We start from the raw sequence: 15,775 nt of genomic DNA, 5'->3' as shown, positions 1-15,775 counted from the left end.
TTGAAATGCACTCACATCAGTCAGTCATAACAGTGCAATGACACTTCAGGACGAAGTTCGACAAAGATCCACCAACAGCTAACTCCATTCGGCGATGGTATGCGCAGTTCAAAGCTTCTGGATGCCTCTGTAAGGGGAAATCAACGGGTCGGCCTGCAGTGAGCGAAGAAACGGTTGAACGCGTGCGGGCAAGTTTCACGCGTAGCCCGCGGAAGTCGACGAATAAATTGGCTCATGCCACAACTGGAGACCGACAGCGCCGACTTCACCTTTCAACAGGATGGTGCTCCACCGCACTTCCATCATGATGTTCCGCATTTCTTAAACAGGAGAATGGAAAACCGATGGATCGGTCGTGGTGGAGATCATGATCAGCAATTCATGTCATGGCCTCCACGCTCTCCCGACTTAACCCCATGCGATTTCTTTCTGTGGGGTTATGTGAAAGATTCAGTGTTTAAACCTCCTCTACCAAGAAACGTGCCAGAACTGCGAGCTCGCATCAACGATGCTTTCGAACTCATTGATGGGGACATGCTGCGCCGAGTGTGGGAGGAACTTGATTGTCGGCTTGATGTCTGCCGAATCACTAAAGGGGCACATATTGAACATTTGTGAATGCCTAAAAAAACTTTTTGAGTTTTTGTATGTGTGTGCAAAGCATTGTGAAAATATCTCAAATAATAAAGTTATTGTAGAGCTGTGAAATAGCTTCAATCATTTGTAATAACCCTGTATATATGCCGTTTCTGAGCACCAGCAAACTGAGAATCACTGACAAACCCGTTGTTAACTGTGTGATTCGTTCCAATAAAATAATGAGAAACATCATATTCGCGGCAAAAGAATTATTGTAACTTGCGTATTATGAGAGTAGGTTATTTGAAGGCAGCGACTCACTGAAGATGCACCCAAAACGTATTGTTCTTGGTACAATTTGTTAAAATTAAATTTCAATTAGTAACATATCTACGATTAAGGTTTTCAGCACGCGGTAACACAATATGATTAGATGAACAGAGCCTGCTGTGGGTTTAGCGTAATGAGTAGCGGCACTGTCCTGTACAGAGTTGTGTATTGGTTCGGTTATTCGCCTCTTGGCAGAACTAATTTTTTTTCCTAACATTCACGTTTTTATTAGGTTCTGATACTTTATTATTAGATTAATATAAATATATACTATAATATTTGATGTTATGTAAATATAAGTTCACCTTTTTTTGAGGGGTGACTTTGTTTGATTGGCTTAATCTACAGGATATCTTCCGCTACTTCTATAAAGATATTTTGCTCCTTTTTCTTTTACGCTTCGTAATTCACATGTTGCAAGGATTCTGCTACTGGGTACGAACTGTGATCAAGTAAGACTGACCATGAGGTTTTACTAAAATGTGGGAATGATGAAATAATGTTTATCTGATGCGGAGAAGTATTCCAAATTTGTAATGCACTGTTTGTAATGGAACTGGACATGGTACTTTCCTTTTCGTGGACGATGGAGTAAATGTGGGTTTTAATAGAGCTAGCAAGGGAATTTTAGGCGCGCCCGTTGAGTAAACAGTGTGATTTACGAACTAGAAGCATCCTTCAACTGCCGCTGGAGTGCGTTGCGATCGCGTATACCACGTTGGGGCCCACGTACCGTATGCACAAGTCGCATCGTTCCTGAGCGTTCGGCAGCACGTTGAACTTGGCACGCTCAACGTTAACGTTCGACAGCACGGTCCGTGTGCCGACGGCTTAACACACTGCTTCCTGGGCAGGAAAGCGTGCCAGTCCCCGGCACGAAACCGCGCCGCGGAGCCGCGGATTAGTGTCGAGGTCCGGTGTGCTGGCCAGTCTGTGGATGGTTTTAAGGCCTTTTTCCATCTGCCTCGGCGAATGCGAGCTGGTTCCCCTTATTCCCCCTCAGTTACACTATGTCGGCGATTGCTGCGCAAACACTGTCTCCATGTACGCCTACAGCATAATTACTCTCCCACGCAAAACATTGGGGTTACACTCGTCTGGTGTGAGACGTTCCCGGGGGAGGGGGGTCCACTGGGGGCACAATTACCCTGGGTTTGGTATGAGGCGCCGGTGGGGTGAGTGGACTGCTGTAGCCTGTTGTGGGGTTATGAACCACTAAGGCCTACGGCGGGAGCGACGCCTCTCCGTCGTTTGTAGGTCCCCAGTTCCATACAATACAACTATCCTACATATTATCAGGCTCCCTTTGAAACACCCCCTTAGAAAAATTTATGAATTACTGTGCTGGTGAACCTCTTACGTTATTTGATTTTCAAACAGCTGAGCAAAACTGAACGTACTCACACATATCTCTCTTTACTTATTCTGATCATCACTAAACTGACACACAATATTTTTAGCGCAACGCAATCTGACTTTCAATAATCCCTACAAAAGAATGGCCGTGACTAACATTAACCTATACCTTTCATGAATCACTTACCTCACAAAAATCTTCGTTACTCGAACTACTGCAATACAGCAAGCGCCAATACTGCCAGCTAAATAAAAGATTCTAACTACTGAAGGCACTAACTACTGATAGGCATAGTTAGCAAATGAATGATTTTGATAGAGAACTAACAATGTATTTACCTTAATAGTGTTCAAAAGTCGTATATATATATATATATATATATATATATATATATATATATATATATATTTATATATATATATATATATATATATATATACACTCCTGGAAATTTAAATAAGAACACCGTGAATTCATTGTCCCAGGAAGGAGAAACTTTATTGACACATTCCTGGGGTCAGATGCATCACATGATCACACTGACAGAACCACAGGCACATAGACACAGGCAACAGAGCATGCACAATGTCGGCACTAGTATAGTGTATATCCACCTTTCGCAGCAATGCAGGCTGCTATTCTCCCATGGAGACGATCGTAGAGATGCTGGATGTAGTCCTGTGGAACGGCTTGCCATGCCATTTCCACCTGGCGCCTCAATTGGACCAGCGTTCGTGCTGGACGTGCAGACCGCGTGAGACGACGCTTCATCCAGTCCCAAACATGCTCAATGGGGGACAGATCCGGAGATCTTGCTGGACAGGGTAGTTGACTTACACCTTCTAGAGCACGTTGGGTGGCACGGGATACATGCGGACGTGCATTCTCCTGTTGGAACAGCAAGTTCCCTTGCCGGTCTAGGAATGGTAGAACGATGGGTTCGATGACGGTTTGGATGTACCGTGCACTATTCAGTGTCCCCTCGACGATCACCAGTGGTGTACGGCCAGTGTAGGAGATCGCTCCCCACACCATGATGCCGGGTGTTGGCCCTGTGTGCCTCGGTCGTATGCAGTCCTGATTGTGGCGCTCACCTGCACGGCGCCAAACACGCATACGACCATCATTGGCACCAAGGCAGAAGCGACTCTCATCGCTGAAGACGACACGTCTCCATTCGTCCCTCCATTCACGCCTGTCGCGACACCACTGGAGGCGGGCTGCACGATGTTGGGGCGTGAGCGGAAGACGGCCTAACGGTGTGCGGGACCGTAGCCCAGCTTCATGGAGACGGTTGCGAATGGTCCTCGCCGATACCCCAGGAGCAACAGTGTCCCTAATTTGCTGGGAAGTGGCGGTGCGGTCCCCTACGGCACTGCGTAGGATCCTACGGTCTTGGCGTGCATCCGTGCGTCGCTGCGGTCCGGTCCCAGGTCGACGGGCACGTGCACCTTCCGCCGACCACTGGCGACAACATCGATGTACTGTGGAGACCTCACGCCCCACGTGTTGAGCAATTCGGCGGTACGTCCACCCGGCCTCCCGCATGCCCACTATACGCCCTCGCTCAAAGTCCGTCAACTACACATACGGTTCACGTCCACGCTGTCGCGGCATGCTACCAGTGTTAAAGACTGCGATGGAGCTCCGTATGCCACGGCAAACTGGCTGACACTGACGGCGGCGGTGCACAAATGCTGCGCAGCTAGCGCCATTCGACGGCCAACACCGCGGGTCCTGATGTGTCCGCTGTGCCGTGCGTGTGATCATTGCTTGTACAGCCCTCTCGCAGTGTCCGGAGCAAGTATGGTGGGTCTGACACACCGGTGTCAATGTGTTCTTTTTTCCATTTCCAGGAGTATATATATATATATATCAGTTCATGACACCCAGTCTTACAAATTTCGTTTTCTGACGGACACACGCCCAGATCGTCCGCTCTCAAAATTCTGCCATCTCTCTCCCCACATCCACCACTGCTGGCGGCTCACCTCCAACTGCGCAACGCTACGCGCTGTTCACATCCAACTGCTCAACACTACAATAGCAAATATTCCAACAATGCAAGTCAGCCACAGACTGCACACAGCACAGTCAGTGATTTTCATACAGAGCACTACGTGGCGTTACCAACAGAAAAACCTAAACAGCCTACTTACACCTTGAGTTTTTGAGCTAGATACGAAAACAAAACTCGTCAATTTCCCTTGCCACCAGTCAGTTAAATCTTCACGGAACACATCGTGTGGAGCTGAACTTTGCATTTTTCGTAACTGGGCCTTTATATTTTTAATTACGAAAATGACAAGTGTGAACTAATTTGCACTAACTACTTTTTGTTGCAGCTGTGTTTCGGTACCATAGAGAATCGAACTATTGACTTCTGGAACCCACAGTCCATGTTCCTGGCTGCTGCGTACAGACTGTTTCTGTGCCCATGGCTCGCCTGTGAGCGTGTTGCCACAGGAAACTACCGTTCGCAACACACGTTATTTCCACGAACACTACCGCTTTTGGTCTCTGAATTGAAAACTGGCGTTTATTCTGCACTTTACGAACGCTTTATTTAAGGCAGTTCAAATGTTTTTAATACTTTTTACCATGTGGAGAATTTACTTTATTGTTAAGTCAATCAAAAAGTACTACTGACTGCTTTCCGAAGCAGGATGAGGAATAGGTGTCTAATTTACAGTTCTGGTACACACATAAATGACACTTCACTTCACTGCCAATTTCTTACAACATGGTTTTATCCTAAACACAGCAGTATGCAGTGTGAAGACTCGAAGAAAACTGGTACCGTACCACAGTCCCTCTGCAAAAAATATTATTCACCAAAGATATCGGCTGCCAGATCTCAAGGAGCGTTTTAACTTTAGCGTTTCAAGAACAACGTTAATTTTACTGAAATGAAGTTAATTATTTCTTGACAAACTGACTTTTACTTAGAGAGAAAATGGATGCAAAGTGCGATAGTAATACGTAGCACAATGATTACCACCATTAAAAGTTTTGAAATACACTGTTACTGAAATTAATTACTTCAAAACTGTGAAGTTATTTTAAAATACAGTTAATCATCAACAAGTTTTCAAAGTGCCCACAACATTTAATTGAAGCAGTAATAGCTCTTTAAGCCATAACAGAGTTATATTTAAACTGAACTAGAATTTATGGCAAACATTATTTGTCCAAAACTTGGATTCTGATAAGAGGTTTTAGATCGTATAAATTTACCCAAAAACCTGTACAAAATTCAGTATCAGGAAACAAGATTAAGTAAGTGACACTAGGAGAATGAATTTAAGAAGCTTTTTTAATACCTGCTTACATTCAAAACTTGCACAATATTGAAAGACAGTAGTACTCTGAACAGTTCTAAGCACAGTTAAATTTACGAAAACGGCCTTCCCTTAGTTGGTAAGGGGTTGTGCTGACGTCGCAGATGTTGGGTGCCTGGTAATTTGTGAAGCTCTGCGTATCTTAAAGCTGATAGAATAATATGTGGTGAACCGCGTTACCTATACGAGCCATTGTTCTTGAAATCGCCGTAGCGCTAGATTATGACCGGAAACCTTGCATGCACGACCCATAATTCTAAGAGACGACTTTACACCATAAAAACAACAAACACAAAAAATCTCATTTCAGTCGGCTTAGTATAGGCTCTATCAAAATTTCGACTCTCCACACATGACGCAGTCCCACATTCGCACACACTGCTAACCGGCCTTCGACTCCCCACCTTTCTACTCCTACTCACCATGACAGGTGCTCCAAGGTCATCCAAATGTAGAATGTAATACCCCTAATGGATCCCAGCCTTGTGATTATTGCTTTCCAAAATATTAATACATAATTATTGACCCTAAGAATATTACAGTGATGCTTCCTACACTGAAGCCGTAAATTCAACTAAATACCTAGGTGTCGCCATTACGAACAACTTAAATTGGAAGGAACACATAGAAAATGTTGTGGGGAAAGCTAATCAAAGACTGCTGGCAGGACACTTAGAAAAAGTAACAGACCTACTAAGGAGACTGCCTACACTACGCTTGTCCGTCCTCTTTTAGAATACTGCTGCACAGTGTGGGATCCTTACCAGATAGGACTGACGGAGTACATCGAAAAAGTTCAGAGAGAGGCAGCACGTTTTGTATTATCGCGAAATATGGGAGAGAGTGTCACAGAAATGATAAAGGATTTGGGCTGGACATCATTAAAAGAAAGGCGTTTTTCGTAGCGACGGGATCTTCTCACGGAATTCCTATCACCAACTTTCTCCTCCGAATACGAAAATATTTTTTTGACACCGACCTATATAGGGAGGAACGATCACCACGATAAAATAAGGGAAATCAGATCTCGTACGGAAAGATATAGGTGTTCATTCTTTCCTCGCCCTATACGAGATTGGAATAACAGACAATTGTGAAGGTGGTTCGATGAACCCTCTGCCAGGCACTTAAATGTGATTTGCAGAGTATCCATATAGATGTAGATATAGATGTAGATGAACGTTCATGATAATCATATAATATACTGTAGCTCAAATAAAAAAAGACGCACCACAAAGGAATTATCCGAAGGGGACGGAAATTTGTAAATGTTATATACCTGTACGGACAAACAAATGATTACAATTTCAGAAAAAATGGTTGAATTATTCAAAAGAAAGAACTCTATAAATTGAGCAAGTCAGTAACACACTGATCCACCTCTGGCCCTTATTCAAGCAGTTATTCGACTTGGCACTAATCGATAGAGTTGTGAGAGTTATGAGGGACAACGTGTCAAATCCTGCCTAACTGGTTCGTTAGTTGTCAAAATCCTGAGATGGTTGGAGGGCCCTGCCCACAATGCTCCGAACGTTCTCAATTGAGGAGAGATCAGGCGACCTTCTTGGCTAAGGTGGTACGAAGACGGGCAGTAGAATCTCCCGGCGCGTACAGGCGAGCAGCATCATGCTGAAATATCGCTTTTCATGAAGGGCAGCAAAAAAGGACATAGAGTATCGTCGATGTATCGCTGTACTGTAAGGATGCCACGGATGACAACCAAGAGGTCCTCCCATGAAAAGAATGGCACCTCAGATCATCAATTCTGGTTGTCGGACCGTACGGCAGGCGGCTGTCAGGCTGGCACCCCACTGCTGTCTGGGGCGTTTCCAGACAGATCTTCGCCTGGGAATGTAATTCACTGGGGTAGAATTGTCTTCAGTGATGAGTCTCGCTTCGAACTGAGACCCGATGACTAGCAAAGACGTGTCTGGAGAGAACCTGGACAGTGGTGGGATACCACCCTGGTTGGTTCAAATGGCTCTGAGCACTATGGGACTTAACTTCTGAGGCCATCAGTCCCCTAGAACTTAGATTTACTTAAACCTAACTAACCTAAGGACATCACACACATCCATGCCCGGGGCAGGATTCGAACGTGCGACCGTAGCAGTCGCGCAGTTCCGGATTGAAGCGCCTAGAGCCGCTCGGCCACTCCGGCCGGCGATACCATCCTGACTGTCGGCCGCCATACGGCCGACAACCAACAGTGGTGGTTTTGGGTGCAATTTCTCTTCAAAGGCACCCTTGCAATACAGCGATACATCGACGATATTCGGCGGCCATTTTGTTGCCCTTCGTGACATGCGATCCTGGGCTTTCATTTCCGAAAAATAATGTCTACTTACACACGGCGAGAGTTTCTACTGCCTTGTCTTCATGTCCGTCAAACCACGCCTTGACCAGCGGATTTCTCCCCAATTGAGAACGTTTGGAGCACTATGGGCAGCACCGTTTAACCACCTCGAGATTTTGACAATCTAACGCACCAGTTGGGCAGAACTTGGCACGATATCCTTCTGGAGGACATCCAACAACTCCATCAATCAGTGGCAAACCGAATAACTGCTTGCATGAGGGCCAGAGGTGGACCAATGCCGTATTGACATGCTCAATTCGTGAAGCTCTTTTTCTTGAATAAATCATCGAATTTTTATGAAACTGTAATCATTTGTTTTTCTGTATATTTACATCACATCTATCGATTTCCGTCATATTCGGATAAATCCTTCGTCGTGCGTCGTTTCATTGGTCTCAGAGTGTAGCTATTAACAAATATTCATTTATTCGCCTTCTTTTACAGGTAACTTATCAGACAACTGAAAGCTGTCCATTTGGTCTATATTTCTGTATCGATTTTTGTGGTTAGAGATAAATTTAAAAAGTTCTTTTAAGATTGTGGGTTCAATTTAAACTAAAACCTTGTTGTTGTTGTTGTTGTGGTCTTCAGTCCAGAGACTGGTTTGATGCAGCTCTCCATGCTACTCTATCCTGTGCAAGCTTCTTCATCTCCCAGTACCTACTGAAACCTACATCCTTCTGAATCTGTTTACTGTATTCATCTCTTGGTCTCCCTCTACGATTTTTACCCTCCAGGATGCCCTCCAATGCTAAATTGGTGACCCCTTGATGCCTCAGAACATGTCCTACCAACCGATCCCTTCTTCTAGTGATGTTTTGCCACAAATTCCTCTTCTCCCCAATTCTGTTTAGTACCTCCTCATTAGTTACATGATCTGCCCATCTAATCTTCAGCATTCTTCTGTAGCACGACATTTCGAAAGCTTCTAGTCTCTTCTTGTCCGAACTATTTATCGCCCATGTTTCACTTCCATACATGGCTACACTCCATACAAATACTTTCAGAAACGACTTCCTGACATTTAAGTCTATACTCGATGCTAAAAATTCCTCTTTTTCAGAAACGCTTTCCTTGCCATTGCCAATCTACAATTTATATGCTCTCTACTTCAACCATCATCAGTTATTTTGCTCCCCAAATAGCGAAACTCATTTACTACTTTAAGCGTCTCATTTCCTAATCTAATTCCCTCAGCATCACCCGATTTAATTCGACTACATTCCATTATCCTCGTTTTGCTTTTGTTGACGTTCATCTTATATCCTCCTTTGAAGACACTGTCCATTCCGTTCAGCTGCTCTTCCAGGTCATTTTCTGTCTCTGAGAGAATTACAATGTTATCGGCAAACCTCAAAGTTTTTATTTCTTCTCCATGGATTTTAATTCCTACTCCATATTTTTCTTTTGTTTGCTTTACTGCTTGCTCAATATACAGATTGAATAACATCGGGGATAGGCTAGAACCCTGTCTCACTCCCTTCCCAACCACTGCTTCTCTTTTATGCCCCTCGATTCTCATAACCGTCATCTGGTTTCTGCACAAATTGTAAATAGCCTTTCGCTCCCTGTATTTTACCCCTGCCACCTTCAGACATTACAATATCAAAACACTAGCTATTGACCATAGACGATCGAATGTATGATACGATTAGGTTGAGACTACTAAAAATGAACCCCGCAAGTTTATGACAAGAAAATATCCTTATTTTAAAATAAAAGTGAGAGGGCAGAGTATAACTGCTTGTACCATCTTAGAGCATACGATCATGCTGAGAGTACTAATAGCGAACCCCACGAGTCTATGACATGAAAATATCGTTATTTTAAAAATAAAAGTGAAACTACAAAGCAAAATTTTGTTTAGGAGAGAAACAGTGTTTACAAACTATCGGTAAATCAACTATCACAATATGCGCTAATGGTCAGATGAAAATTAATGCTTACTCAAAAAATGGATAAAAACAACACTCTCCGTCTATCAACGTTTACCGCGTGTTTTTAAAGATCCGCATTGTTGGTTCCTGTTCGGTTGATAGGAATCTAAACACAATCAAGCATCTCGAGTTCCTAAGATATGGTGCTGACGTAGTTACTAGAAGACATCCCACTGGATACAAGGCAATCGTTGTGGTATTAACATGACGGATGTCCCTCCCATTTGACATACGTAACGGCAGACCCTATTAAGTTCAAAAATAGTTCGAATGGCTCTAAGCACTATGGGACTTAACATCTGAGGTCATCAGTCCCCTATAATTAGAACTACTTAAACCTAACTAACCGAAGGACATCACACACATCCATGCCCGAGGCAGGATTCGAACCTGCGACCGTAGCAGCAGCGCGGTTCCGGACTGAAGCGCCTAGAACCGCTCTCGGCCACAGCGGCCGGCCCCTATTAAGTGAACTTTTGGAGAGCACTGGAACAGTTTTTCAGGAAACGCCAAATGGTCTGCACACTCACCAAACTTAACATTTCTGTAGATTTATCTGTGGCGAAAATTGAAATGAGAGATCTGTTAGAAAACACCGGCCTGGGCTGCTGTTAACTCCAGATGAAATTCAAGGTGTCCACCCAGTCATGTCACGTATAACGAATGTACATTGTTAGGAGTTTGGGATAGTACCTTTTGCGGAACGGTGCTTCTTTTAGTCTGCTCTGCGACTCTGGCTCTTCCGAGTTTCTTGCAGTAGATGCTGTGTATGGGACTGTTGTATTTCTTACCGGTGCTGCCCCCGCCGTGCGACAGTTTCGTATTATGCTCTGAAAATAGCAAACTCGACAAACCTGCCGGCGGTCTGCAGCATTTGCTCTCAGAACAGCATCCAGCTCTTCTCCATTCGTACTCTCCTAGAGACTCAATCATACTCATTGCTCCATTCTATAGTTTCTTTTAAGACTTACGCAGTGTTGTAAGGCTGCGACTGGTACGTCACTCTTCGTAGACACACTGGATAGTCCATGTTGATACATCAACAAATCGGACACTTTCGTTCGCAGTGTGATTATCGCCACGTCCATCTTCAGTAGTTGATTTTTGCTGCTCTGTTCCACTTCGACGGTGACCCATCTTGAATGGGTGATTGCCCATCCGACTGAGACACTCTTTCCAATGACATATACATACACTGCCATGATTTACCTCATTATAAATCTTACTTTTGTTGTTAGAGGCTGTGTTTTATCTACACTCCTGGAAATGGAAAAAAGAACACATTGACACCGGTGTGTCAGACCCACCATACTTGCTCCGGACACTGCGAGAGGGCTGTACAAGCAATGATCACACGCACGGCACAGCGGACACACCAGGAACCGCGGTGTTGGCCGTCGAATGGCGCTAGCTGCGCAGCATTTGTGCACCGCCGCCGTCAGTGTCAGCCAGTTTGCCGTGGCATACGGAGCTCCATCACAGTCTTTAACACTGGTAGCATGCCGCGACAGCGTGGACGTGAACCGTATGTGCAGTTGAGCAGTTGACGGACTTGGAGCGAGGGCGTATAGTGGGCATGCGGGAGGCCGGGTGGACGTACCGCCGAATTGCTCAACACGTGGGGCGTGAGGTCTCCACAGTACATCGATGTTGTCGCCAGTGGTCGGCGGAAGGTGCACGTGCCCGTCGACCTGGGACCGGACCGCAGCGACGCACGGATGCACGCCAAGACCGTAGGATCCTACGCAGTGCCGTAGGGGACCGCACCGCCACTTCCCAGCAAATTAGGGACACTGTTGCTCCTGGGGTATCGGCGAGGACCATTCGCAACCGTCTCCATGAAGCTGGGCTACGGTCCCGCACACCGTTAGGCCGTCTTCCGCTCACGCCCCAACATCGTGCAGCCCGCCTCCAGTGGTGTCGCGACAGGCTTGAATGGAGGGACGAGTGGAGACGTGTCATCTTCAGCGATGAGAGTCGCTTCTGCCTTGGTGCCAATGATGGTCGTATGCGTGTTTGGCGCCGTGCAGGTGAGCGCCACAATCAGGACTGCATACGACCGAGGCACACAGGGCCAACACCCGGCATCATGGTGTGGGGAGCGATCTCCTACACTGGCCGTACACCACTGGTGATCGTCGAGGGGACACTGAATAGTGCACGGTACATCCAAACCGTCATCGAACCCATCGTTCTACCATTCCTAGACCGGCAAGGGAACTTGCTGTTCCAACAGGAGAATGCACGTCCGCATGTATCCCGTGCCACCCAACGTGCTCTAGAAGGTGTAAGTCAACTACCCTGTCCAGCAAGATCTCCGGATCTGTCCCCCATTGAGCATGTTTGGGACTGGATGAAGCGTCGTCTCACGCGGTCTGCACGTCCAGCACGAACGCTGGTCCAACTGAGGCGCCAGGTGGAAATGGCATGGCAAGCCGTTCCACAGGACTACATCCAGCATCTCTACGATCGTCTCCATGGGAGAATAGCAGCCTGCATTGCTGCGAAAGGTGGATATACACTGTACTAGTGCCGACATTGTGCATGCTCTGTTGCCTGTGTCTATGTGCCTGTGGTTCTGTCAGTGTGATCATGTGATGTATCTGACCCCAGGAATGTGTCAATAAAGTTTCCCCTTCCTGGGACAATGAATTCACGGTGTTCTTATTTCAATTTCCAGGAGTGTATTTGACAAACTAGTAAGCTAGATATTTTCTGTGAACTGTATAGACTGTCATAACAATGTGTCAGTAAGCGATTCATTATTTCAAATTGGAAATTTCGAGTATTACGTAAATTTATATATTTCAGCAATTGTTAAAATTATCTTTTTTACTTTTACCCATATTTTTCAGTTATTGCTTATACGAGGGCCCATCAATAAAGACTGAGACCGATTTTTTTCACAGATGGTTATTATTCCATTACAGTGTTTACATGATATTTTTCAAAGTAATCCCCTTCTACTCGAATTTACTTTTTACAGCGTCCCTGCCAGTCCTCAAACACATGGTGCAGGCCATTATTTGAAAGGTCCTTGAGAATCGCCTCATTTTTCTCGAACACTGCTTCAGAGTTCTGAAACAGAATTCTCCAAAGCTTTGCCTTTAGTGATGGGAATAAAAAAAAACATGGGCTGTAATATCGGATCTATAAGGCTGATGCAGTACACAGGTGATATTGAAGTGTGCCAGAAATGGCATGACTTGATTTGCGTTTTGAGGCTCTGTATTAGCATTATGAAGTCACCACCTAGTCCAAGAAAGTTCTGGTCGTTTCCTTGCAATGTGCTCCCTGTTCCGTGACAGTAAAAAAATGTGATCATCATAAATTTCCCTGCATATAGAACAGCGTTCACCTGTTTTAGTGAAAGAGAACCCTTCCACACTGTATTGGCTCGTTTTCCTAGAGGATCATAATGCTGCCATGACTCATCACTGATGACAATCGATTCCAGAAACGCATCCCCTCCATCAGCAAAGAGGACACGGGTATATGGAAATGATCATGCATAATCGTGAAGACCCTTGCCATATGAAATTCTCAACACTTCATTGAGATTGCGTAATGTTATCCACTGATCCTCATGCACAGTCAACAGGATCTCTGTTGTTATTGACTTCAGCCACAGCAGGAGCCAAAATCCAGCCCCACCTCGCTTAACACAGACAAGTTGGCTTTTGTTGAAGTCCTTGAACCACCTAAACACTGTTTGCACGAGGTAATGCATCTTCACTGTACGCCTGCTGCAGCTATTTGTAAGTTTCAGTGGCTGTTTGGTTTGAATAAACACAGAAAGTTATTGCACCATACTGCCCCTCCATTGTTTCGTATGTGAAGTGCAAAGAGCATGTACAAAATAGATCATTACAACTAACCTACCGATATGAGAGTGCTGCTACCTATGGAAAGTACACCATACCGACATCTTACAGTTGGCAATAGATTTACAAGTTTTAGTGAGACGTCGGTGGTGGTCGCCCTGGATCTGGCCGACCCAATGCACCACGCCTACGAAGCCACACCTCCAGTGGCTCGGTATCTCGAGCACCCTGTGCCGCCACAATATAAGGCGGCCGGCGGCAGACACCCAACCCACTGGTACACAGAGCCCCCACACTACACAGAACCTGCCTAGATGCGGCTCCAACTCCATCAGTCGTACTTCAGTACAGAGTACCTAATCCTTGTCGACATTATAAGCCGCACTCTACTCTTTCTGCATTATTTGTAATGAGTCTTTGTACACTTGGAGAAATACAAGTTAAGTAAATCTTCTGTTTACTATGTTAACTTGTATGCTAATAATTTCTGCTCCTGTCCAGCTTTCCTTCAATGACAACTGCTGCACGACTCTGTAGCCCACCTCTTCTCACCACTGTGTACGGAGTCATACACAGCAACGTAAAAACCCACTGCAAGAAAAGAGTCAGTCCCAGTCTTTGTTGATCAGCCCTTTTACTTCCAGTGCATTAAAATTATCACCTCGTCACTTGAATAGTGAATTACTGTTACCATCTGGAAGTGTCGGGTGAACTTTTATTAAAATAAGTCTACTGAAACTAATAAAAATTAATCCACAGGTTGCTGTGTAGTTTAGGGACTATATACGTGATCACACATATGACACACATGTAATGCTATGTGGGAACAGAACTCCCGGTCTATATCTCCTTGCAGCATATTCACGAACGATCAGTACAGCCTCTTTGTGAACGACTAAATACAGCCATGCCACGAGTGATTCTAGACAGCGTTCTCCACAGGCTGGTACGCATTCTGTTTCAGCTTCCGGACGACGGACCCAGTCTGCACGAGTGGCCCCGTCCCTGCCTGCATAACTGCGGGTCAGACTGGAGCACTGGACACCGACCCTAGCATGTACTACGTCTGCACGGCAGATGCTAACGGAGTACTCACCCCCCTGCTCTACAAGTGCCACAACGGAAAAGTTTATGACCCTGCAACTTATAGGTAAGTTAGTAGCAGAACCACTAACAATAGTCAGTGCAAAGGCAAGATGAAAAGTTTTAGTTTTATCGTTACACATTAACGCATGTCAAGAATCAACTTCGCAACGAATCTTCCGTGGCAGCAACCGTGTGAAAATTTCAGTTCGCAACACATTCGAGCAGAAACTCCAGCTTTCAGATATTAGCACCATTTTCATCTCCTGAGTTGTCCCATAGGTAACATCTCTAAGGACTATTATTATTATTATTATTACTATATTGTTACGTCATTTCAGTCCATTGAGCAGCCTAATTATCGCAACATCTAGATATAAGATAAACAGAGCTAAAATGAGAATGGGAAAGGGTAGCAGAAAGAGCCTATCGATTTGTTGATTACCAGAACTTTTACAGACACTGCAGCAGAAAAAGTAAAGACTGTCCTTACTTAGGAAGCAGAAAGTCCTAAGTAAACATGACATTAGAAGAAAAACAGTGAAGCCAAAAAACGCTTTATTCAACAAAGAACTTGGACTGGTTACCAAGATGGACATGGACGGCAGGGAAAACTGCCAAAATGTTACAAGGTGCAACGCGGTGGTGTATGGGAATGAAACTTGAACTGAGCAAAGACAAAAATTTTAATTTCGTTGCACAGAAAAAAAAACGAAAAAAATTACATACGAAGTTAACAGATGTTGTAAGGAACAGAGAAAGACAAAACTCTATTTGAAGACCTTACCAGAAAGAAGGATAGCTGATGGTAGCATTCTAGGTCGCCCAGATATAACTGACAGTAGGGAATCTGTAGCGGCTGACATGTGAAATGTAATTCAACACGGAAAAGATCTTTGCGTCAATAACAGTAGACTAAAAGAACTAACTTTTTTCTGTAATATAATGGAAAAAATTAATCAACC

At 44.8% G+C, this 15,775-nt stretch overlaps 1 protein-coding gene across 1 annotated transcript in view; it reads left to right on the top strand.

The window, feature by feature from the left end:
• LOC126195289 (uncharacterized) overlaps positions 1 to 15,775 on the top strand; it is a 151,909-nt gene that overhangs the window by 77,309 nt on the left and 58,825 nt on the right. The window contains exon 4 of the mRNA XM_049933837.1: positions 14,692 to 14,877. Coding sequence (XP_049789794.1) covers positions 14,692 to 14,877 — 186 coding nt within the window. The remainder of the gene's footprint in view (positions 1 to 14,691; positions 14,878 to 15,775) is intronic.

This window comes from Schistocerca nitens, chromosome 7 (genome assembly GCF_023898315.1).
Source record: "Schistocerca nitens isolate TAMUIC-IGC-003100 chromosome 7, iqSchNite1.1, whole genome shotgun sequence".
Lineage (NCBI taxonomy): Eukaryota > Metazoa > Arthropoda > Insecta > Orthoptera > Acrididae > Schistocerca > Schistocerca nitens.
The sequence above is the reverse complement of the archived record's forward strand: the minus strand, read 5'-3'. Positions and strand labels throughout refer to the sequence as shown.